The following is a 24,838-nucleotide window of genomic DNA, read 5'->3' as shown; positions in this document are numbered from 1 at the left end:
CTAAGGTTCAAGGGTCTTTGCCCCAGATGCTTTCCGAGTGCCCATCCTCATTCTAGGGGATCCAGTTGCTACACAGACATTTCTCCTTTGTCTGCTCTCTCTCTGGCATCCCTTGGCAGAGCTGCCCAAAGGAAACCCTCCAATTTCTCCTTCCTACCACTCTTTTTTCAGTGGTTCGAACGGTCAGTGAGCAAGCAGAGGCAGCCCAGAATGGAAGGACTAGCACGGGTGTTGGCAACCTTAAACACTCAAAGAGCCATTTGGACCCATTTCCCACAGAAAAGAAAACACCGGGAGCCACAAAACCTTTTTGACATCTAAAATGAAGATGGCACTGCATATATCGTTCTTTACCTTTATGCTATGTATAAAAAAACTATAATGTGTTGCATTTATGAAATCAATGAACTGCTACAGAAAAAACAACTTTTTTTTTTCTGCATGCAATGAAAACATTTTGAACTCCAAAAAAAAGATGGGTCAAAAAGCTCAATAAATCATGTGCCGGTGGGTGTCACACATTGGTGGTTGTGACGCATATTTTGAGTGACAGGGAGCCACAGCAGAGGGATGAAAGAGCCACATGCAGCTCCAGAGCCGGAGGTTGCAGACCCCTGGACTAGCAGGAGGCTCAGAGACCAGCTATCAGCTCCACATTTTGTGGTTAACAGACCACTGGCAGCTCTCAAAGTTCTCGGCATTTATTTCTGCTTTTTGATACAACTTTTGCTGGTGTGAGGGTCTCAACTTCCCTACCAGCAGCCCATGGAGCCAGGCATGAGAAAGCCAGTACTGGTTTGGTGGGGGGGGGAGTTGTTCCAAGAAGTGGGTCTGCTAGGCCGGCCATCTGGCCCTACCTGAAGGGGCTTCACAGGTACTCCTGTGGGTGCCATCTGTCTCTTCAGGATCATCAAGGCTTCTTCGTGGGGATCCATTTTCTTCACAAAGACCTTCTCCCCTTCCTTTCTGAAAAGACAGGCAGGGCAGACGGAAGTTTCCAAATCCAATCGATCAAAAACAGTCGTGTCCTTTCCCAACAAAGCCCCCTCCCCAAAAGAACTGATGATCTGGGAGCATCTCCTAGCCCCTGACGTTTACAGAGACGCTGCCTCTAAACGTGGAAGCTTTGCATTATCAAGATAGAGCATAATCCCCCCCCTTTTTTTTTCAAATAAATATTTGGGAGGGGGGGAAGAGAGGAAAGGCTGCCAGAGGACCCGATCTGACCTGACCGGCTCTGAAACTCGCAAAGGTTGCTGGTATTGCTTGATGATGTTGCGGATGTTCTGCGTAGGCTCAGGGTTGTGTTCCGAATTCAGCTTGGAGTGGCGGACAAGCCCACCGGCCTGAGACGTGGAGCCAGACTCTGCCCAGGGAGGAGGGAGGGAAACCAGAGTAAATGGATTCTTGGAAGAAGGAAAGCTTTAATCCTCCAACCCAGGTTAACAAACCACCATGGCTAGATGCCGTAAAAGAACCCTGGTGGCGCAGTGGTTAGAATGCAGTGTTGCAGGCTGACTCTACCCACTGCCAGGAGTTCGATCCTGACCGGCTCCAGGTTGACTCAGCCTTCCATCCTTCCAAGGTCGGTAAAATGAGGACCCGGATTGTTGGGGGCAAGAAGTTGACTCTGTATGCTGCCCAGAGAATGCTGTAAATCTAAGTGCTATTGCTATTGCTAAAATGCTGTAGCCAAACAGGTTGACTCTTTGATGGCTGATGCAAAAGATCTTGTTCTTACATCTCACAGAAGTTGGGCCACAACTTCTCAACCGCTTTGAACCTGCCTGTACGTCCTCTGTGTGCACGTGTGCAGTTAATCAGGTTTCTGTTTATGGCATGTCTGCCACTGATGAGTCTGAACTTTCAACTTAAGCGCTCAATATCTATTTATGTGTCTATCTAATATGTATAGCCACCCACCTCAGAAAAAGTGACACTTGGCAGTGTACAACAATTGAATAAAACAAGAACTATAAAACCTGCAGCTATCAAAAGATGAAATCCACAATAATGTTATAAACCCCTAAGCAAAGAGGGGATATGAATTCAAACCATACTTTTCTTCTGTGCCGTTTATTCTGCACCTGGCAGATTCTCTGGTGCTTCCTTACCTGGATTCTGAAGGTTGGTTCTCCTCCGTGCAATGCCTGAAGGTGACACAGATCTGTCCATCAGCCTTTTCCCAGCTTCCCTCTGCCAAAAGGAGAGGTGGGGTGGAGAAATTCATTAGCAAACTGGGAATCATGTTTCTCCCAGTTTTGTGGTCCTGTTGCAGGGATCTTGGCCTGTCTTCTCCAATCCAAGACCCCTCCCCAAACTTCTGCCTACTCCTCTGCCTACAGCTACCCACTTGCCTTGAGTAGCCTAGGGGAGCCAAAGACGACCCCTCTGCCAAGCTATTTCCCCCTCCACCCACCGTCCCGCAGACCTGGGCCATCGCTCCAGGGCAGGTCAGTGGATTGAAAGCCCGTCCTTTCAATTCCACGCAGCAGGAAAAGGCCCAGGGCTGTGGCACTTGCTGAAGCCAACCTCCAAGTGAAATGGATACAGAGGCTGCTTGGGAGGTGAGTATCCAGTGTCGGCCAGCCTCGGGTCAGCTGAGAAGGGTATAAAGGCATCGGAAAAGGGGAAGGGATCGGCTTGTGGATGCAGCCTTGGCAGGTGCCCAGATACCACCCCAAAGCAGCTCCTGGCTTCCTCACCCATGGCCAAATTGGCAATGGGATGTTTGAGGGTTAGCAAGAATGGCTGGACTTCCTTCCCCTCCTTATACACTTGGGAAACTGAGGTGTCTCACACGGAAAGCCGGAGAGAATAAAATCTGTACAGGATGCTATAAGCTTCCTTTCCGAAGTCCCAAAATTGCTTTTTCCAAAAGTCAACTAGACTTTTTTATTTTTTCCCCCCCTTGAAAACGTTTTGCTTCTCATCCAAGAAGCCACGAACTGAAGAAGTTTCTTGAATGAGAAGCGAAAAGTTTTCAAGGGAAAAAACCAAGGAAGTCCAGTTGCCTTTTGGAAAAGCACCGTTGGAACAACCGTGACCTGGATGATTGAGAATGTCCATAGATTTATTTTCAGAAATTCACATGTCCCTCTATCCAGCACTTCTCTAAAGCACCTCTAGTTCAGCTGGACAGTTCCTGCCTTTACTAACCAGAACTGACTCGTGGTATTTGTCGTAAGCCAGCTGTGTCAACACAGCCTCCTCCTTCTTTCCTGCGGAGAGGGAAGATGAAAACAACCTTTTGAGTTTGCCAAAGAATGCTAGAATGCTTGCAAAAACAGAGAACACCTTCCTGGCGTTCAGAAATTAATGGATTTCGTCCCGAGCAGTACCACCAACTGTAATAAGATCCAGCTTAGGTGGCCTCTGGTCTCTGGAATTTTCTTCTTTGTCATTGTCTGCCTTTGCACAAACCATTTCTAATCTAATAATATACTTTGGATCTGCTGTGTCTTTGTTGTGGCCTGCCGGCGGCCAGCAGAGCTGGCAGCAGTGTCGAAGAGTGGGGAGGTTGGGGAGGAATTGGGCCAGTCCTGGGGGCTGGGGAAAGCTCGGACGAGGGCTCTGCGTCGGAGGCAGAGAGGGAGCTAGGCAGCAGTGAGGCAGAGGAACAGCTGGAGCCCGTTCCCAGTGTGCGCATGCGCAGAGCTGCCAGAAGACAAGAACAACTCAGAAAGCAGGGTCAACTCAGGAGTAAAGCCACACCTTGGAGGTGATTGGCCCCTCCCGTAGAAAACAAAAGAGGAGGGAACAGAAAGGGGGCTTTTGCAGGAAACAATTTGTTCGTTCTGTGACTCTGAGAGACTCTGTGCCAAGTTTTGCCTTGTACTGCGTTTGGAAACAAGTTACGTGGCAGCTTGCCAAACGAGATAATGTCTGTGTTGATAAATATTCTTTTGAAAAACTGTTTGGACAAACCTTGATGACTGTGAATGAACGTAATTCACAGTCGTGTAAATAAAAGAGGTTTTCCCAGGACCAATTCCTGCCTCCTGCTTGTTAAGGGAGCCTAGATCAGAACAGTCTTATTCCGGCACTGATAGAATTTGATCATGGATATTATTGTTACGGTTGTGTTTCTGCACTTCTAAATATTCATAAAATGCCCTTGGAAGACTAGCACACTCAGAAAGATGGCAGGGAAAACTTTTCATCCCCCAACAAATATATAGACTAAGGCAACGTAGCTTGTTACTCACCAGAAGTCTGAGGGACCACGCCAGTCACATTGTCACCGTTGCCGTGCCCAACTCGACCACCGCCTTTCATCCTTCGTGAGATGGCCGCTGGCTTCTCTAGTTCCTGAGGGGGTAGAAATCAAAGCATCTCTACAGAGACCCATTTTCCCCTTCAGGAGGCCTGAACCAACATGGGGCGAAAAAATGCTTTGAGCTGAGCTTCTTCATACGTTCTTAACCTATCTGATCTCCCTTCAATAGGTTGGCAATGCACAGCTGCATTTTCCCAGCTCTTGGAGAAACAGATTTCTATGGGAAATAAGATGTAAGATACTTTAAGGTGGCCTTTTTTTTTTTTTTGAATCTAGGGGGTGTGAGGGAGGGGGATGCTTGTCTTACCCCTTTCCCATAGGACAGCACAGAATCAAAGAGGCTATCCAGATAATGATCCAGCCCTTTCTGGCTCCGGGGTTCACTGCAGGTATCCGAATCTGTTTCCAGTTTAAAACAAAGAAAAAGAAAAAAGAAATAGAAATAAGATCAATTGCAAAGAGAAAATGACATTTTTGCCATTCGGATTGCTGGTAAAGAAGCATTTTTCAAAAAACACATTTCCCATGTCAGCAGCCTAATGGGTGATACGTGGCATAAAACAGTTCTTAATTGTTTTGTGTGAGTGCAACCAATGGGGCAGTGAGAAATGTGGGGTCCTTGGTGTTCTCTGAACTTGGTCCTTTTCTTGCAGACTTTTTTCTTTCAACCCTGAGCTACAAATATTCTCCTTTAGTGAGAAAAATGCATCCTCTAATCCAATGTTTCCCAACCTTACCTCTTTAAGATGGCTGGACTTCCAGAATTCCCTAGCCAGCACTGCTGGCTGGGGAATTCTGGGAGTTGAAGTCCACCCATCTTAAAGGGCCAAGGTTGAAAAACATTGCTCTAACACAGTTTAATAGACACACCAGTCTTCAAATCTATGTGGCTCCAGCTACAGGACAATCTTGCAAAGATTGATCCCATGCTCTGACTAGACCGTAAGCCGCATCCCAATCTCTCACCATGGCTGCAATATCCCTCAGAGTCTGGCAGGTGGGCAGAGGCCACGGTGGGGGCCTTGATCAGTGGCGGAGGAGGAACTCTCCCATCTGAATCCAAACCACGTTGGAAAACTCTAAGAAGCAGAAGGAGAAAAGACCAAGGTCAACCTTGACATCGGGACAGTCCAGAACTGGTCTACATCCATGATCTAGCCCTCTTTCCCAGTCTAGGAAAAAATAATTCTGTCCCATTCAGGATCAAGACCATAGAAGACAGAAGATTCCAAAGCCATCTCAATTCCAAGACTTGGGTCTCCCATTGCTGGGGTAACACCAGCAATGTTGGTTGCTTTCGTCTTCCTTGGTAAGCCCCCTGAACCAATGAAAGCTCTTGAACATCACCGTTTCCAAACCAAAAATACTATCTGAGGAAGAGCCACGATGCCACCTACAATTTTCCACCAGTGTATTTCTCTGGGTCTTCAGAGGCGAGGATGAAATAGGACTTCTGCTTGGGGAAACCATGGATCAGTTCCAGATCAGAAATCAGATCCAAGACATAATCGTGGCCAGCCAGCTCGGCCCACTGGGTACCATCCTTCATGGTGACAGACCAGCCCCGCCATCCATCTGTAAGACCCCTGTGAAGAAACATTGGGGCTTTAGGTTCTCCTGCAAGGTGGGGAGACCTACATTGGGCAGCTGGACTCTCTGTTTTGGGGCTGGAGGTGGATGAGACAAGATCCTCCAAGGAGCTTCTCAGCAGCTCCTTGCCTCTGACTTCCAGTACTTGGAGAGTTGGAAAGGGCCATTGAAATGTAACCCACCCACTCTTCCTCTGTCCCACTACTGATATCCCCCACACCCCAACTCTTCTACCTGTATCTCAACACATTTTCAGCAAGGCCTTCCCCTGTGGTCCAGGAATGGACAGGGCAAGAATAATGATCTCCTGTTGAAACAAAACCCCAAATCATTAACTCTGACAGATGTCCCTCCTGCTGCCTTATTTTGTCAGTCTTTCCATGCAGAACAAACAGGAAACAATTCTACTTTCTTGGAAGTCTACACTAACAGAATCTTTCAAGTCTGAAAGTACAAATCTCCCACAGTCTCTTTTATAGCCTGAGAAGTTAGAGAGATCCTTTCTGAGTGTCCTTCCCTGCCCATTATGCAGCTGTGGGTTATGTCCTCTATTATCTTATCATTCCCTAGGCAATACCTTTCTCATTTCAACACACACTTACAGATCTGAATGCAGTTTCCTGCAAGTAGAACCTATTTCCTTAACCATTCAGCTTTGGGCCATCCTTCCCCCTGTGGTGGGTGTTTCTTCAGCAAGCTCCCAGGTTCTAGAGAAGGAGGCGTCTCATCTGCCTATCGATTCCCAACCCGTCCTGCTGTTTCCCTTAACTCACCATTGAAACAATAGACATCAAGGGCCATGTTCACTCGGTCCCGGCTGGCTGTCCACTCCAGCAGAGTGGGTGGATACGCTCTGGCGGCCTCCCCACCATCCTGACTTCTTGCCATGGCTTGCATGAGCTTGTGTTGGCACACAGGTTTATAGCCGTCAAAGGCATAGTCCGAAACAAACCTGAGTGGGTGGGGAGAAGTGCAGAAGGAGACAGTGAGTAGAAGGAGATGCCTGCCGTGGTGCACACTTGCCATTTGTGCTCAGAATAGATGAGCGAGGGTCAACTGAGTTGTGTTCCTATCTCTCCTGACCATGAACTTCAGGTCAATCAACTGAGCCTCTTTTTAAATTCCTTGTGTGGCTTTGGGAAGAAGATGAAGAGGAGGGCCATCATCACCTGGTGCTTCTGAAATCTTCTAGGGCAGAGGTCTTCAAACTTGGCAGCTTTAAGATTTGTGGACTTCAACTCCCAGAATTCTCCAGCCAGCTGGAGAATTCTGAGCCCCTGTTCTAGGGTCACCATCATCACCAGCTAATGCGGCCACCTCTTTGGATCTCCTTTGGAGGTAGACCTGCCCCTACTCACTTCAGCAGGTACTTGTCCAGCTGGCGGGAGGGCACGAAAGCGCTGACGCAGGAGGCCAACAGCAGCCACCCTCGTTCTTCATTGTGGACATTGGTGTTTTGCCACACTTGGTTGGCAATCTGGGCCAGGATTTCGTCTTGCAGGCTTGGTGTAGAGAGCCCCTTCTGTACAATGTAGTTCCCAAACAGGTTCTCCTGGAGGCCGTTGAGCTGGGCGTCACCCATAAACCGGAGGATCTGCCACAGAGAAAATCCAGAGAGTGACCCCAAAAACCCACCCTACCACTAACGCTATGTTGATGGCCATCGTTTGACCAGGCAGGAGGAAGCAATTCACCTTCACCTACCAGCTTGAAGAGGTTAAGAGCATCAGGGGCCAGGCTCTCATCTAACCGAGTCAGGGGGGATGACAGAGTCCTCGTGAGCATCCCCCAAAGTGGCTCCTGTGGAATGAGAGAGAAGTGACTGAAAGACTCTCTTGCACAGCCTTCTGGACAGAGACAGTGCTGGAGGTCCTACCCAGAGCAAGAAAGACAAAGGTTTCAAAAGTCACACAATCCCACAAGCAGCGTTTAGCTCAGTGATAAAATCCAATTTTTTTTACTACCGGTCACAAATACTAGCTTTTGGTCTACCTCCCAACAGTGGTGTGAGTAAAGAACATGTTACATCATTAAGCCCAGCATCTTCACCCTTACCTTGAAGTGGAGCTGCACATACTTGGCCATGGGGTAATTGTTGATGTCAAGAGGCAGGGTGAGCTGGGAGTCGGCCTTCATCTTGGGTGGAGGAACAGGCATGACACAGTCCTCATTCACTTGCTTGTGAACTAGAGGGACAGGAAGTAGCCAGTGCAGAAGGCAAAGGAGGGGTTCCCCCATCCTAACCTCTTAGGTTCACTCACGAGAATGCCAGAAAACATTGGCTGGGCCATGTCAACTGGGCAATAGGACTAATGCCAGATGTAGCCCCAGAATGCAAGTGGAAGATCCATCCAAGTACTTTGTTTTTTGTTTTGTTCTTTTGAAATGGTGCTTATAATGTACCTGTCCAGAGCTCCATTGGCAAGGATAGACCAACAGGGCTACAGTTAAAGGGTGGCAGTTGTAGGCAAACAATTCAGGGTCTGGTGCCTTCTGACAGCCAAGAAGTTGTGGTCTACTCAGTTTGCCACTGGTGGTACAGAGGAGGAATTAACCTCCTTTCTGGAAACGTTACAATAGTGGGACCACAAAGCTCTGCCTTCTAAAATCCTTGGAGAAGTTCATCTGGCCACCCTCTTGAAGTTCCCTTGGTTCGTAGTGGATCATGACCTACCAGCCACTGTATTTAAGAGTCCAACCAGATCAGCAGGGATTTCCAAGTCTGCGACTTTCATCACTTCTCGCTGACTCAGTTCCTAGTGGAACCCAGAGAAATGGGTCACCTCTAATGATCCCAGTGACTGTCTCCCTTCTAGAGCTCCAGTTGCATACACAAGTTATCGAAATAAGTTTCTGCAGCCCAAGTTCTCCTCAAAAGTGTTAAGACCCAGTGGATTTGCCTTGGGACTGAGGAACATCTTCAGACTGACCCCCAAAACACCAGAGAATTACCTGCTCAGCCTTTCTCTTCTCCTGTTCTGCAATTCGACGCTCCTCATCCTTCCTCTGAAATCAGAGTGAGATTTCCAAGGTCACACAAGCATTGCACCCCATTAATAGAATTCTGTTAGAAGGCAATCCAATGATTCCAGAGCACCGAAGTGCAGGGAGAGTGTAAGTATTTTCTTTGGAAAGGGACCCAAGAATGTGGGAATTGCCCAGGAATTGGGGCCTTCTCCTTGATCACAGAATGTGGGAATTGTCATCCACCGTGCAGAGTCGACACCAAGTGACCGAGGCAATTTATGATAAGGTCCCTCTCTCCCCAATCCCCTTCCTGTATCCCCATTTTGCACTCGGCCCCCACCCCCAGAGACTCACCTTGAGGTACCTCCTGCGGTTCATATAGATGCGTACCAGGCATCTGAATTTGATGAGCGTCTGACGCAGCCTCCCACATTTTTGCCTGCAGGACGGGAAACCCCCGGGATGGAGGTTGGAAAGATCACCCCAAGTCTCAACAACATTTTCTCCTACCCAGGGTAAAAAATCAAATCAAAACACAATAATGGACAGACAGGCCAGACCAAGGATGGCAAAGGCATCTACATCAGAGGGAGGAGGTGGACCACTTGGAGGGACATGCGCTAACATGACCTCTTGCAGAGGGCTTGGAGATTCATCATCTCAACCCATCCAGCAAAGCTGTTGGGATCTTGGCTGACAGTTGTGGAAGAGGCTCTCCAGCATGTCTGGAGAACACCAAGTTGGGGAAGTCCTCAAAATCCCCACTGAGTTAAGAAAGTCCACCTGAGTAGCCCTTAAACCTGTCCCTCACGCTCAGAGGAACCCACCTCACAAGGTTGTTGAGGGGATGGAAAGGGCATTATTCTCTTTTTAGTGATCAGTCAGAGTGGTTGAACCTTTTCAGAATTCAGTTGAAAATGCATTTGGACAGCTTCATAGGGTTTTCTGAGATCTCTAAGCTATTATCTGGGGTGGGGTGGGGGGGGGCTGAGTGGAAAGGTGGGAGGGACTTAGAAGAACCTGTAGCAATTGCACTTAGACTTATATACCGCTTCACAGCCCTCTCTGGGCAATTTACAGAGTCAGCCCCTTGCCCCAACAATCTGGGTCCTCATTTTACCGACCTCGGAAGGAGGGAAGGCTGAGTCAACCTTGAGCCAGTCAGGATCGAACTTCTGGCAGTGGGCAGAGTCAGCCTGAAATATTGCGTTCTAACCACTGCGCCATCATGACTATAACTGTTTTTCAGAGAATATTTGGTTAACCGGGCAGAGAATTAGACTTTATTAAGCCTGAAAAGGGGTGGAGTGATGACAGGTTGGTCCATGCATGACAGAGGCTCTGTTCAAGTCCCTCCGCCCCCAAGGCTCTCAAGGAGAGTCAAACTCAGCACCTGACAAGGTAACCCCGTGCCCGGGCTTGAAAGAGGATAATCTTGCAGCGTAAGGCATAAAAGCGTTTCTTGATCAAGAAGCCACGGACGTAACGTTGGAGGGTCACCACCGCCATGTGGACAATCTGTTCCCGCTTGGCCTCCAATTGCTGGTAGATGCTTTCCTTCATGAAGAGCTAGAGGAAGAAGAGAAAGATGGGTGAGGAGAAGCAGAAGCCCAAGGGGCCACGACGAGTCCATCATCTTCACTGGTGGATGGCACTGATATTATGACTTTTTTTTTGCCTAAGCCCTTGGCATCGTTGGCATTTGGCAATGAGAGCTAAGGGACGGGATGCACAAGGAGGGAAAGGTAGGAAGGTGAAGGACAAGCAAAATAAGAGAATTCAGGTAACATTGGGTTGTTCCTATGGGTACATGACCAGATGGAGCAGTTGGTGATGGAGAAGACCTGGGATAGGAGAACCTAAAGAGCAGTTCTTGATGTCCAAATCCATCTAGACACTGTGAGGGGAATCAGTTGGGAGAATCCACCAAGCCCTTCTCTAAAGACCAGGGACCCCCCCCCCCGTGCAATGTCCATCTACTATCTGTTGTATAACTTCTTGTAATTAAACTATCATCAACAGTGGTGGCTTTACCTTGGTTGTGCCAATGCAGTACATCTCTGGGGTGACCGGACACAGCTTCTTCAGCACCCCCACAGAATTCCACCCATCTGGGATGATGTCACTACGGATATCCACAAGACAACGGTACCTGAGGAGACACAGATTGGACTGGGATATAGTGCTAAGCCATCGTATAGTGGACGTGTTTTTCCATGCTGCAATGGTTGGCCTGACACTTGAGCCACGGATCCTTAAGGATTTGAAGGTGGATTTCTCAGCTCTGACCCTTGGATCTGGGGGTCATGGAGCTCTGATCTTAGGCTGGAATAGCTTTGGACTAAGGATCTCAGGGGGCTTGTATACACCTGTCAATGAAGATTTGGAAGGGGATCCGGACAGGAAAGCCCTCCTTGCGGATTCGGATGGTCTCCAGGATTCCTGATGATCGTAGCTGGTTGCTGACTGTATCAGCCTCAAACAGTCCTGGTTCCTGGAGGTGAGATGGAGGAGGAGGAGGAGGAGGAGGAGGAGGAGAAGGAGAAGGAGGAGATGGAGAAAATCAAGGGTGTTTGATAGGATGACAAAAAAACATTTTTTCCACTCTATTAATCTCCTGGGCTTTAACAATATACTTGAGCCCTATACTAAGTGAATAGGCCAGCTGATGAAAAAACTAACCATGGTTAGTTGGTACAAGCCATGATGGCGTCAGATACTTTATGGTGCCATGGCAAAAATCATGCCACTGATTGAAGTTGCATCATCCGTGTGATGTCATCATGGACATTATACATCCCTGGCTTCCCAATACTCACTCAAGCCTACAAGTAGTTCTCAACTTACAATTTGGACAGGAACTTTGGGCACTAAGCCATGTGGTCATTAAACGAGTCATCACATGGACCCAATTTGATGACCATTTTTACTCTGATCATTAAGTGGATCATGGCAATTGTTCAACAAGTAATAATCTATTTATTGCTGTGTGTCCAAGAGGGACAATTGAGTTAAAATGCAATAGATGGGCAGGATGTAGCATGGCACATACTCTGTCATCACACGAACGGGATCTGAACTGCTTAATTTGGGAGAAATAGGACCAGGAGAGAGAGAGAGAGAGAGCATGGAGTCAGCCCTACCTTCTTACTGTTGGGCTTGATGCAGCGAACGAAGAAAGGGTTACATCTGGAGAGAGGGAGGGGGAGAGAGAGAGAGAGAGAGAGAGAGAGAGAGAGATGACTGAGCAAAATTGCTTTGTAGTTAAAGGGGTACCTCTAGAACAGTGGTTCCCAACCTTTTTTTTGGCCATGCCCCACCTAAGCATCTATAAAATCCTGATGCCCCCCTGTGACATATAATTCTTACTATTCAAAAAGTGAACTCCTACTCACACGGTAGAAGCCTAAAAGGCCATTAACTTTGTTTAAACAAGGTTCAAATTGCCCCCCATTAAAAATCAAATTGCCCCCCTATGGGGCTTAGGCCCCATGTTGGGAACCACTGCCCTAGAACAAGAAAACAAACATGCCCAAGCTTTCATTTGGGAAAGCAAGGGAAATTTAAAATTGCTTTGTGTTAGCTCATCATTAGAATATTTCCACTTCAAAGCTGCCCATTCCAGATGTCCACATCTAGATCCTCCTCCTACAACCACAGAGAACAATTTTGCTCTATTTCTGCTTTTCGAATGTTTAAATAGAGCAGTTGTCCCTCTCCTCTTAGCTTTCTCTTCTCTGGACTTTGAGTAAATTTCTGTTAATAAATTGGACTGTTCATTGCAATGGGATTTCAGCATGGGTTCCTCCTGGATCAGATCCTTGGTTCTGGTCCTCAGAAGATCCTTAGCTAGACTCTGCAGTGGCATGGGCCATGACAGGTCTAGTTCATCACAGAATAACAGAGTTGGAAGGGAGGTCTTAGAGGTCTTCTAATCCAACCCCGTTCAAGCAGGAGACCCTATACAATTCTGGACAAATGGCTCTCCAACCTCTTCTTAAAAACCTCCCGTGATGGAGCACCCAGAACTTCTGAAGGCAAGGTTCCATGTCCATGTTGCATCTACTAATTGATGTTAAGACTGGAGTCCTGTTTGACATACCTCTCCATCTTCTCCACTAGGTCCAGAAGTGACTGTTGGAACTTTGCAGCTACCGTTTGGGGCTTATACTTCCGTTTGCTGGTGCTGCTTTTTCCCATCATGGTCCTCTGTTGAGCCACCAGTTGAGCGTGGCTGTAGAAGAGGCTGGCCACCATCTGAGCCAAGAGCAGAGCAGACAAGAAATGGCTTCACCCCTCTTTATTCCTTCATGCCCATCGGGATCCCACCCTCTTCCAAGAAGCTTGGGACACCAGGCAGTGTAGATGGATGTCCCCCCCTCCCCTATTTATTTTATTCTTCAGGGATTTGGGGAGGTGGGCTAAACTGGAAAAGAAGGGTTAAACCAAGATCCTTTAATAATCTAGAAGAAATTTGCTGGAGAACTTCAGTTGCTGGACCGTCCATCATCTTCATCACATTTAGACAAACCATGACTAATAATATTGGTTTATGGCTCTGTAAATATTGATAGTTTATATTAGACTATAAGATGCTTAGTGTGTTTTATAAACCCCACCACCACCCAATCTTTATTTCTTTGTTTCTAATGATATCTAACTCCTTATTCCTTTTCCAAACACTGTGACTAAAATTTTCGCATGAACATTTAAACTTGTGCAAAGAATCGGGGCCAGCTGAGAGCTCAGTCTAAGCACCTACTTTGATTTTACTGTTGACAAAAAGATCGAGGACATCCTGGCGAACTTGATCATAGTTTTTATCCAAGAATTTATGCACCTAGGAGAAAACAGAATGAGAAAATGCAAGCAGCAGAGCCACGATCAAGAATTCTTGGAGCTGAAGTCCAATTCCCTAGGTGGCACCCTGCTTGAGAAGGCCGAACAAACCATGGCTCATTTCTCAGCTTTTGATGCTGTCCAGGAATGTTGGTTTCAGCTCAATGGAAAACATTGCGCAGGATGACAATTCAACCCAGATGGCACACAGAAAGTTGAATGATCAGCCTCTTAGCTTGTAATGGAAACAGCTGATGGCACCAAACAACCTTCCTGGACCCTTGATGGTGCAGATATGTTGCTGTGCCTTCCTTCTCCTTCACCACCGTTCCTTCTCTTTCTCTTTCTCCTTCTCTTTTATCACCATTCCTTTCCTCCACCCGCTCCCGTTCCTCCTCTCTGCAAACCCCACTCCCTTCTGACACTAATGATATTACCTGGTTGGGTAATGGAACATTTGCAAGAAGATAACTAAGCTCAGAGACACACCAAGGACCCCCCACAGTCTTCCTCCTCTTCCTCCTCCTCTTCTTCCTCCTCCTTCTCTTCCTCCTCTTCTTCTTCCTCCTCCTCTTCCTCCTCCTCCCCTTCTTCCTCCTTTTCTTCCTCCTCCTCTTTCTCCTCCTCCTCTTCTTCTTACTCCTCTTCCTCCTCCTCCTTGTCTTCCTCCTCCTCTTCCTCCTCCTCCTCTTCCTCCTCCTCCTCTTCCTCCTCCTCTTCTTCCTCCTCCTCTTCTTTCTCCTCCTCCTCCTCTTCCCCCCCTCACCTGGTAGGTTACTTTTCCTGCATAGTGCTTGATAGAGAATTCTGGCAGTGGCATTTTTGGCTTGGAATAGAGGGGATTGGAGCCATGATGATAGTGGCATTTCTGAAGGAATGTGTGATCCGTGGCCTAGAAAGATGAAAGCATAATCACAAGTCACCCCAAGACTTTCAGACTGACTTGTCTCCAAGCTCAGAAGGAACACCCTCCATGTGAGGAGAAGACCTCTCCCCTGCTCAGGACTTATGAGTAAGTTTTGGGATGCAAAGACTATTTAGGGGATTTCAGATTTCTTCTTCATAGGTAGGAATTAATTATCTTTTAATTAATTCCTGAGTTCCGCCTTGCCCCAAGCCAAGGGAGGCCACATTCACCTGAGGGAAACTGCTTTGGTCATTCAGGATCTTCAAAATGCCATGAGGCTTTTGGGAAATCAGCTCAATGCAGGGCTGGTTGTCCGTGAAAGCAATCTCTCTCCATTCAATCTGCTCACGGATATATTCTTCCTGAGGACAACACAAGAGCCGTGATCTCCTGCTGTCTTTAAGCACGCCAGCAGATGCGCCATTGGGGAAAAACAGCTGCTGCCATTTTGCTAAGCAACCTTGACGAAAAAGAAGACCAAGGAACAGCCTCTATCGGAAGGCAAGTCCAGCTGATCCAATCTGGTTCACCCTCCAAAGCAGGATCCATACAAGGATTTTGCTGAAGTTCTAAGAACTTCAGGGATGAACATGCCTTCAAAGTCTTCAATTACCTCTTGACCATAAATGGTGAAGATCTATTTTAAAAACTGTATTGCTATTTGCCCTCTGCTGTGTAGGACATTTTCAAAGGAGGTCACCTGGTTTCTAACACAAAGCAGAGAGCTACCAAATAAAATGTCAGGTGCATTTTAGTTTCCTTTGCACAAAGCTGGGTGGTGGATCTGATTCAACCACCAGCCTTTAAGATCTCAAGGGCTTTGGTTCCTCCTGGTCTTACCTGTTCTTCCTTAAAGATGATCTTATTAAATAAATATTGGAGATATTCATTGGCATAATTAATACACAGCTGCTCAAAACTGTTGAAACCAAGATCCTACGGGAAAGCCAGGGAGGGAAGGAGAAAAAGGAATTTAGAATTTCCACCATCCAATGTGGATTGCTTTTTTTACTGTTTTTAGAATTTGGTTGCATGCTTTTTAATCAGTTGTATAAACCCTGAGGAATCCATACTTCTGCAGTCATATATTGAATAAACAAATTAACCTACCAAGCAAAGTGCTTAATCAGATGTTAGCTGCAAGGAACCACCAACAAAAATCGACTGGTACTTAAACAGAATTGTTTTCTTGCAATTTCATTAATAAGATGGAATTACCTACGAAAAGGCCCCCAACTTGTAAAGGAATTGCAAGAAAAGATGATGATCCATGAATTTTCTAGAAGTCCACTTTGAGGACTCGGTGGCAGAAGACACCTAACACTGAACTATGGCCTCTGTAAATCGGAAGAGGAAGGTGCCAAAGGACCTCATGGTTGCGTTCTCCTCCTCTCTCTTTCCTCAATATGCATGACAGAGTACCCTAAGGTGCGTCTTTAGCTTAGTTCTCTCTTCCTCACCTCAAAGCCGTAGATATCCAAGATGGCAATCGATAGGGTGTTTTGCTTGGGGTACATCTGCTTGTTGACCCTGTCCATGAGCCAGTTGAAAAGCAGGGAGTAAAGGATCTTGGCAATGGCATCTCTGAAAAGAGAAAATCGAGGGAAGACCACCCACACAGTAGAACACCAGTCCTGGAAGGACACATGCAGACAATGGATGTTGCTTTAAGCATGGTGGTCCCCAACTTAGGGCACCAAGATGGGCATCATACTTCCCTTTTCCCTTCCTCCATTCTCTCTTTACCTGGCATCCACAGCACTTTCCACAGTGAGTGGTGTGAAAATCTTCTCCCTCAGCGTTTCCTATCAAAAAGCAAAGGAAGAACCAAGATGGCTGCCTTCTCTTCCTTGGACCCACTAAAATATTTTCACAGTGGTACCATTAGATGGGGCTTCTGTAGTCTCCTTATTGTGGAATAGTTAAATATGATATTTTCATGTCCAAAGAGGGGGTATTTAGTTCAGAAGATCTAAGTATAGCCATAAGGGGCCCATGATTGTTAGTTACAAAGCTCGGAGATGGGAACTGGGATTTTAGGGTGGACAGAAAAGGGCCCCTGGCTAATTATGGGACCTTGTGAATTTGCTCATTTGCTCAAAATGTGTGACTCAAACTCGGGTTATGATGAGCAGTTTCTCCATCCACTGATGGTAAGACCTGATGTTCTTAATTAGACTCCAGTCCACCCTGTTGAGACACCAATGCTGTGGACCATCTCAAGGCTTGTTCCAACCTCCTGTTCTGACTCCACTTGCTCCATTTGGCTCTGAAGGTGTTGTCGCTTGCAAACAACCCTGGGGGGGGGATGACACCAGAACTATCCAAGATGTTGTGAGTTATGGTGTCAACTTGCAAAGCTTTCAAGTTGCCATGAGCAGGAGGGAGGGAGGAACTGATGGAGCTGATTGATTTCCTTAACTGAAACTACATTCCATAGATGCTTTCTTACCGAAATCAGTAGGAGGGTGTTGGGTTTCACAGCCAGCCAAAGTGGTTAATTGGAGAATGTGATTTATGACATAGCCAGGGAAGAGGGGAGAGAGAGGGTCATAGGGGAACATAAATCTATGTGGGATTTGTTCTAACTGCATCCGAATATTGCCGAAATGGTGGTCCTAATAAATAATTGTATTTCTTTTGAAGTTTGGCTTGTGGCTCATGAATTAATTAGGGCATCTTTCGGAAACTTCACATACAGCCTCAGTGTGGATCGCGTTGCAGACTGAGGCCAGCCTCTGCCTGTGTGTGTGTGTGTGTGTGTGTGTGTGTGTGTGTGTGTGTGTGTGTGTGCATGTCTAGATTTTAGCTCCCTCACCGTCACTTTGTAGGTGATAGACTTTTGCAAGCCTTCAGGCGAGATCTGCAACAGCTCAGCTACGACCCGGATCTCCTTGGCGCTCAGCACAGAGGCCACTTCCTGGCAGTCAGTCTGCAAGGACCCAAATCAGGCTCAAACATCTCCCCTTGGTAAAAGGAATCGTCTCTCCGAGTTCCAGTGCTGCCTCTTACCTCATACTTTTCAAAGTAGATGTTCCCCAAGTGAAGGATGGAAGACAGGATTCGGAAGATGCTGTCCTGGTCTTGGAGGCTGAAATTCAAGACTTCCATGGTGTCGAGTAGCCGATGAAAGTCTTCTAAGTCCGTTTTGCCAGGAATCTCGCAGTTGCCTCCCTGGGAAAGACAGCGGGAAAACATTTGACTCCCAATGGCATGTCCTAGTGCCTTTAATGGCAGGAGAATCCAGAAGAAACATCTTCTCTTCCAATGGAGACCTTGTCATCTTCTACTTAAATGTCCTGAGACATTTGACTTTTCCCAATAAATGATGATTAGTTGGTCCAACCTAGATCAAGGCCCACTTTGATCAAGATTCACTCCTTTCTCCTGGATTTTAAGAATTCACCCTTCTCTTCTTCTTTCCCATTTGCATCTCATGAGAAATCTCTGAGAAGGTATCTGAGTTTTTTGAGAACCTGATCTGAGCCACTTGGGGACCTTTAAGTATCTGAGAAATTGAAGAAGCAGAAATTCAAAGGGCAAAGACAACATCATGAAGGAATAACTATGAGGAGTTCTCACTCGGCTCCATACCTGGTTGAGATAATAGTAGGTTTCTGCACCTTGAAGACAAAATGCCTGCTTTTGCTGCGTGGGGAGACCAGCTAGCATCTCGTAAAAGATGTGGTAGTTTCGTTCATTTTTGGCCTAGGGAATGAGTCAGACAGGACTGATGGATGTGAAGGATAATTATGAGTGAGAAACCAAGATATTTTAACCCCCCTGTGCAAAAATCCAGAATGGCTACCAATGAAATGAAGAAAAGTAGAATTAAAAATACAATTTGCACAATTTGATATTTGATATTTTGATATTTCTAAGCACCCTTGGAGAACTCTTTTCAAAAGAGTCATTTGGTGAAATGCTAGAATGATCTTTTCAATTTTCCTTATTGCCAGAAAAAATCCACTTCTGCTTTTAAATAAATGATCAACTGCTGTCCAAATCTAATCCATCTCTCATTCTTTTCGTAGACAATCATCATAGTTTGGACAGATCCGTGCAACCAACAGTACCATTTAGTTAATTTTAAAGGATCAAAGTAACCAACTTAATCCAATGCATTATTCCTAACACATTCAAGCTGGAGAGAGACTCTTTCCAAACCACTCTCAGCAAAGGCTAACTGTTTTGTTTTCTTCCAAAGGCTTCCTCTGCAATTCTTAAAAAGGAAATGGGCCAGTCCTTCATTTTGCAGTTCTCTCCTGCTTTGCTTGCCATGACTATGCCAACCTCACCTGAAAGATGACTCTTGATTTCTCCAGAAGGTACTGGGAGGTGATGGCACCACAAATCAATCCATTGCTGGAGAAACACAACCAGTCATTAGTTGCTTTTTCCAGGGCCGTTGTTAACTTCAAACAGTCACTAAACAAATGTTTGTAAGTCGAGGATTATCTCTATGACCCAGGGCCCCTGAAGGCAGGGTTGTATGGGAAGAAGCAGAGAGGCTGTAAGTAGGGGAGGATGTGGTAGGAAGACCCAGGCATTGATTTACTTACTCCTCCAGAAAGAGTTCCACAAATTTTCCAAATCTGCTGGAGTTGTCATTCCGCACAGTCTTGGCATTTCCAAACGATTCCAGAAGAGGGGTCGCTTCGAGAATCTGACCCAAGCAAATAAAACACAAGAGCAATATATATTTAAAAATCAAAGCTCTAAGGCAGTGTGGAGAAGGGACAAAATGTTCCATGAACCTCCCATTAAAAAAACAAAACAAAAAAACAGGGGGAGCTAAGAGAGAGAGATGGTAGAGCAACAGCTGATGTGAAAATAAATAAACCAGAATATTTATTTGCAGTAGCTTGACCTCTGAGCAACGACTAAATTTTGGGGGCAAGATCCCTTACTGCAGTCAGCCATAAGAAAAGTAGCCAGGTGTATCAGTCCAAATCATGTAGGAAAGGTTGGAGCTGAGTCTTCATCACTTCAGTTTGGAGGAAACTACCATCCTGGTTCAATAAGTCAACCGATAAGGAATGGAGATGGACTGATTGCTCAGCGGGCAGCCCTCATTCTCCAAGACAGGTGGGAAAATGAGACAGAGTCGAACTAATTCCTACACAGTTGAGTTCATGCACGCACCACGGCATTAACCAATCCGGGAAAAATTACACCTGATTCACAGCATGCCCCATACCTTTATCTAGGGAAACATCAAGAACAGCAATGGCAGCAGAAGGTAGGAAGCAATGGTAGGTCTTCAAAGGTTCAGGGCGGTTCCCCCTTCAACCACCCACCCATTGACCTCAGCTGGGCCTTAGGTGAGCACCAGGGCTTTGGCTGAGCCTCGTTGCCTCTGCTCATCCTCTCCGTCCTACCTGCTGAGTCACAAGGTGTTTCTGGTTGATAGCTGCCAGATAACGAAGAATCAGTTTGGTGGCCTCGGTTTTGCCCGATCCGCTTTCTCCACTAGAAGCAAACCAGATGGAAGGAAGGTAAGGACCCTTTGAGCCCAATGAAATATCTCAGCAGGGACCTAACCTGAAAGGAGATGGGAGGAGGGGGGAGTGGTTCTCTTCCTTCTCTTAGCTACATTGAGGACTATTGTTGAGGAAACAGCCCGAGCTCACCTAATAATGATACATTGGTTGAGTTTGGCATCTCTCAACTTGCTGTAGGCAACATTAGTGATTGCAAAAAGATGTCTGGAGAAAAAAAGAAGGAAGGGAGGAAGTTTCAAACTGTCTTTAAAAATGGGGGACAGGTTGCTCTCAAGTCAAGAACGGTGAATTTCTAGCTAGCATTCCCCCAAGCCTTAGTGACAATAGTTAGAAACACACGGAAGGAACCACTTAAAGAAACACCAATACAAGTAGTTCTACCTAGTTGCAATCTTAGAGAATCACTGCCAATTAAAGTAAAAATATATATGAGGGAAGACAAGCTGTTCATTTATGCTTTCTAGCTGTTCTGGATTCCCAGCCCTATCCATAAAAAGCAGAGAACCAGAATGATATGAATTGTAGTTGCAAATCCTCTGGAAGACTCTAGTTTGCTGGGTGAGAAGGCTCAGAAGCAACCGAGACATTGTTCATCCAAACCTCTGAGATTTCAGGAAGCCTTTCCCGACCCACAGAAGAACATGAGAACAACATCCTCATGGCCACCAGGACTATGAATATCGCCTGTTATAAGACCCAGGATAATGAAACTGTCCCCATTTCTGCAGGACGGCATGAAATGCCCTCCAGATCAAACCTCAGTAAGAGACTCACGGTGGGTTCTCTCCCAAAGCTTTGCCTTCATACTTCAGGACGTGGTCCGTTCCGTAGATGTTGAACATTTTGTAAGGATTCACTGACACCAGGATGCTTCCTATGTAGGTCTGGCAGAGAGAATGAGGAACGTGTTGTGTATGTGAGAGAGAGAGAGGGAGAGGGAGAGAGAGAGAGAAGACATTGCAAAATATAGGGTGAGAACTTATAAAAAGCAAGTAAGATTTCAAAACCTTCCAGAACTTAACACCTATATTTTGTTGTTGAGTTTTTTCTTCTTGAAGGAAAAAGGCCACCAGTCACGTGCCGAATTCTTTACTTCCATTCCATCTTGGTCACCATCCCTACGAGGCTGTGAGGAAGACCAAGTCTGGGCCTCCTAGTAGATCTTGTGGCTTAGTTGGGTTTGAAACCAGACCCTCCCCATCACTCTGGGTGTTTCTTTCAATGGTTTTGAAGCCCGGAGAACAAAAGTGAAAACAACCAACTTACATAGATCAGCCCCCGCTCAAACCTCCTTTGGACGTTGTGAAGGACCACACTTTCTTGGAGGTCTCTGTGGCATAAAGAACAAACATGGCTGAACACAACCTTAAGAAGGGGAAATAAATATTGACATCAGGAGTTCTATGGAGCAAATCTGATGAAGGTACGGGATGAAAAGACCCAGGAGCAAGGAAGCTTTGCTCCCGGTTAACTTGTAGGTAGCAGGGCTCTAAGCCTCACCTGACTCAGGTGAATGATGAAAGAAAGGCTGCACTCTACACAAGAGCAGAGAGATTAGTAAGAAGGACTAAACTGGCCCCACGTGGAAGATGCTTTCATAAGTGGCCTTCCCTTCTTTTCATACATCTTTTGTTTAATTTTGCCCCACCCCAAAATCCTACAAGAGGAGCTGATATGCGTATATGTGTGTGTATCTCTCTGTGTATGTGCTGGCTGGGGGACTATGGACGTTGAAGTCCACCCATCTTCAAGTTGCCAGGTTTGAGCAAGACATCTCTCCATCTCTCGGGGGTGGACAGCACCCCTCAGTCTCCAACAAGAACCCATCCTTCAATACTTACTCTAGTTGGGTCAAGTCATCCACACCGTCACGGCTCGCCTCTCCTGGATTGGTTGCCGATTGCAAATTGTGAATGCTGTGCATCTAGGAGTTGGTGGAAAGACCAGGAGAAGGTCAAGACAGGCCTCCAAAATATCCCGGTCCCTCTTTGAATCTCCCCAACCACCCTGAGAGGTAGATTCAGCTGAGAGCCGGCAGCTGCTCAAGAGTCACGGAAGGCATTTCATGGCACGGGGGAGGGTCTGGTGTAGGCTGAAACCCACCCCTCCTTCCAGCCTGTTTTTCCTGCCCACCTTGCCATCCCTTCCACCTAGGAAAAGATTGAGGGTTTGCAAGTGGTGCCCAGCTATCCTTCTGCATCGGCAAAGGTCATGTCTTGGCAGTAAGCAAACACACCTCAGTTGGATGTCATGGTGGACTGGATATTAAACAGTGACTCACTCCACTAATCAGGAGATAGGAGTCAGGTAGCAGCTTCCCTCTAATTAATTCTCCCCTCCGGTTCCAACTCTGCTCAATGTCCTCCCCTATGCATATTGTTCTTTGGTTACAAGGGGATATTACACACACACACACACACACACACACACACCAGCCACAATGGACGTCTTTGATCTAAGGCATTGTGTAGATTCCCCCAGAGCAGAGAGGCTGCCTTGCATGTTTCCCCTGCCAGCTCCTCTTTAATCGGACCAAACCAATTTTGCATTTGAGATTCTTTCAAAGGAGAAGAGAAGGCTGGAGAGGGGGAGACACACAATTGTGTGTGAGAGAGAGACACCGAGGAAGGACCTGCTTCCCTTCCTACAGTCATTGGCCTCCCTGGTTTCCCTTGGTTGCATCAGATCAAGAGGGACCTCAGGATCTCCCCCACTTCCCTGTGCAGCTTCAATGTCACCATTGATGGATAACCTTAATCTTGTCCTAAATAAACTGTTGGACATCTGAGGAACTTGCCAAAGGCTTGACTCCCCTAAATGGAGCACAGACAAGGCTAACGGCTCATGCTGTTTCGATTCGTGTTCAACGAAAGACAACGAAAAAGCCATGATTTGCTAGGAATGTCATTGTTTCCCTCTCTTTTCTATCTCATGGGGGTGAAATGCTGGGATGGCTCTGGGGGCCACTTGTGAGAGGTGGGGATTTCTGCTCAGAGTCTGGTTGGGTCTTGCTATGCCACACTAGCCTCTCAGCCACTCTCAGCCACACAGGGATACAGATCCCTTCGGGTGGGTTCATCTCCTTTAGGGCATCTACAGCCCATTGGATGACTCAGAGGTTCAAGAGAAATTGAACTCAGAGGAGCCTCCTCCAATTCTCACTCCCCACCACCACCAGTTCTGCCTTCCAGTCTCTGATTCCCTCTGCCCTTCTTCAATATCCAGCAGACAGGAACACTTTCAATTACCTTGCATTGCCAGTTCTTGTTGGTCTCTCCATATTCGCTCTTGACCCCAGATGCTCCCCGTGTCAGGTACCAGAACACCCCATTCCCTCTCCCTCTTCCTCCTCCGTGATGAACTTCCTGAGCCCTAAAACTCTCTGCTGGAGGGTGCTGGAAGAGCTTCTCTGAGGTCCATTCGTTTGGCATCTCATGTACATTCACTGTGTGATATTCAGACCATGGCTGGCTTTGCCTCCGGGACCTTCTCCGAGGAGAAGAACCCATCGGTTGGATTTGGGGCATCACCACAGCATATCTCCCTATGCCTCCATCCATTTCATGTTCTAGAAGCTCAGGAAGTCCATGGGCAAAATCTGGTCTTCTCGGCTTGTTATACTGGCTGCGAAAGGAGGGCGGTCTGGCCAAAGAGAAGCCCTCTTCTTCCAAAGTGTAGGGTCTTTGGAATGAAACTGTTCTTTGAGACATGGGGCTGAGATTGGGCCTCCTCAAACTGCCATGATTACCACCAGGGATGGTGCAGGAGAAATGCCCACTCAAGAGCTTACGTGCCTCTTTAGGAGTAGAAGACCTGACAGACATGGCCTCTGTCTTCTGCTTCATTGAGGCAACAGCAGCTGGAGAATGCTGGGGAAATGGCTGCCTCGAGAAAGCTTGAGTCTCTTCTGGACCAAATGCCACAAGATATGGATTCTCATCTTCTAAATGTCCTCTTCTTTCTCCAGGAAGGAACTGAACGGAAGAAGCAGGCTGAACCATTCCAGCCAGAGGCTGACCAATGCGCTGAAGGAAGTCCTTCCGGGAGCTTGGAGTTTGAGTGGGTGATTGGGGCAAGTCGAAACCATTTCTCAAGCTTCTTGTAGCTCCCATCTTGGGTGAGGAACTCCAAGGAGTTGCTGTTTCTTCTTCTGAGGTGTAAAACCACCTTGGCTGGGGCTGGGGCTGAGCTTCCTTTGGTCTACCAGTTTCAAAGGGTGATTGGGCATAAAGAGATGAGCCTTGGGGTGATTCTCGGATTCTGATTCTGTGGCTTCCTTGATGAGACAGCATGTGAGGAGAACCCCTAGCAGATAAAACTGGGGAGCGATGGCCAAACTGCCTCAGATGCTGGTTTCTCATTAATGGCTTCACTGCTTTCGTTGGGGGCTCAGCCTGCCTGTTCCAAGCCTGGGGTAGACTTCCCGAAGCATCCATAGATACCTGATGAACTGCCCTTGTTGGTTGTAAGTGACCTGGTATGGGAGGAGATCCAAAATGCCTAAGGGATGGTTGAGGTGATGGAGGAGCCTTCGAACTCCTCCTGATGGGATTATGGAATTCTCGTGGGGCAGACCTTCTAGAGGTCTTATTTCTGGCAGAATCTAGAAACTCTGGAGTGCTGGAGGTATGAAATAATGAACGACTGAAAGGTGTGTCCATCAGGCTTTTAACAGATGCTAAACTAGAAGATGAGAGGCTGCGTTGACTTCCCAAACACTTGTGTGCTGATGGGTGAGGGGAAGGAGGTGTC

At 46.9% G+C, this 24,838-nt stretch overlaps 1 protein-coding gene across 1 annotated transcript in view; it reads right to left on the bottom strand.

The window, feature by feature from the left end:
- MYO15A (myosin XVA) overlaps positions 1 to 20,964 on the bottom strand; it is a 38,384-nt gene extending 17,420 nt beyond the window's left edge. The window contains exons 1-35 of the mRNA XM_087878718.1: positions 20,861 to 20,964; positions 20,216 to 20,290; positions 19,964 to 20,054; positions 19,145 to 19,248; positions 18,881 to 18,947; positions 18,177 to 18,290; positions 17,595 to 17,756; positions 17,401 to 17,514; positions 16,329 to 16,387; positions 16,043 to 16,166; positions 15,423 to 15,518; positions 14,813 to 14,944; positions 14,442 to 14,567; positions 13,599 to 13,676; positions 12,939 to 13,093; positions 11,980 to 12,025; positions 11,206 to 11,330; positions 10,871 to 10,988; positions 10,230 to 10,405; positions 9,191 to 9,275; positions 8,822 to 8,875; positions 8,544 to 8,625; positions 7,925 to 8,055; positions 7,574 to 7,669; positions 7,228 to 7,463; positions 6,643 to 6,821; positions 6,104 to 6,176; positions 5,677 to 5,865; positions 5,246 to 5,358; positions 4,587 to 4,678; positions 4,209 to 4,311; positions 3,160 to 3,221; positions 2,115 to 2,196; positions 1,228 to 1,366; positions 858 to 966 (exon numbers count right to left, since the gene is read on the bottom strand). Coding sequence (XP_087734844.1) covers positions 858 to 966; positions 1,228 to 1,366; positions 2,115 to 2,196; positions 3,160 to 3,221; positions 4,209 to 4,311; positions 4,587 to 4,678; positions 5,246 to 5,358; positions 5,677 to 5,865; positions 6,104 to 6,176; positions 6,643 to 6,821; positions 7,228 to 7,463; positions 7,574 to 7,669; positions 7,925 to 8,055; positions 8,544 to 8,625; positions 8,822 to 8,875; positions 9,191 to 9,275; positions 10,230 to 10,405; positions 10,871 to 10,988; positions 11,206 to 11,330; positions 11,980 to 12,025; positions 12,939 to 13,093; positions 13,599 to 13,676; positions 14,442 to 14,567; positions 14,813 to 14,944; positions 15,423 to 15,518; positions 16,043 to 16,166; positions 16,329 to 16,387; positions 17,401 to 17,514; positions 17,595 to 17,756; positions 18,177 to 18,290; positions 18,881 to 18,947; positions 19,145 to 19,248; positions 19,964 to 20,054; positions 20,216 to 20,290; positions 20,861 to 20,928 — 3,855 coding nt within the window. The 5' untranslated portion in view covers positions 20,929 to 20,964. The remainder of the gene's footprint in view (positions 1 to 857; positions 967 to 1,227; positions 1,367 to 2,114; positions 2,197 to 3,159; positions 3,222 to 4,208; positions 4,312 to 4,586; positions 4,679 to 5,245; positions 5,359 to 5,676; positions 5,866 to 6,103; positions 6,177 to 6,642; positions 6,822 to 7,227; positions 7,464 to 7,573; positions 7,670 to 7,924; positions 8,056 to 8,543; positions 8,626 to 8,821; positions 8,876 to 9,190; positions 9,276 to 10,229; positions 10,406 to 10,870; positions 10,989 to 11,205; positions 11,331 to 11,979; positions 12,026 to 12,938; positions 13,094 to 13,598; positions 13,677 to 14,441; positions 14,568 to 14,812; positions 14,945 to 15,422; positions 15,519 to 16,042; positions 16,167 to 16,328; positions 16,388 to 17,400; positions 17,515 to 17,594; positions 17,757 to 18,176; positions 18,291 to 18,880; positions 18,948 to 19,144; positions 19,249 to 19,963; positions 20,055 to 20,215; positions 20,291 to 20,860) is intronic.
- Positions 20,965 to 24,838: the final 3,874 nt, after the last annotated feature.

This window comes from Pantherophis guttatus, chromosome 14, assembly GCF_059756535.1.
Source record: "Pantherophis guttatus breed Tessera chromosome 14, ASM5975653v1, whole genome shotgun sequence".
NCBI classification, from domain to species: Eukaryota; Metazoa; Chordata; class Lepidosauria; order Squamata; family Colubridae; genus Pantherophis; species Pantherophis guttatus.
This window is presented reverse-complemented; position numbering and strand designations above follow the sequence as displayed.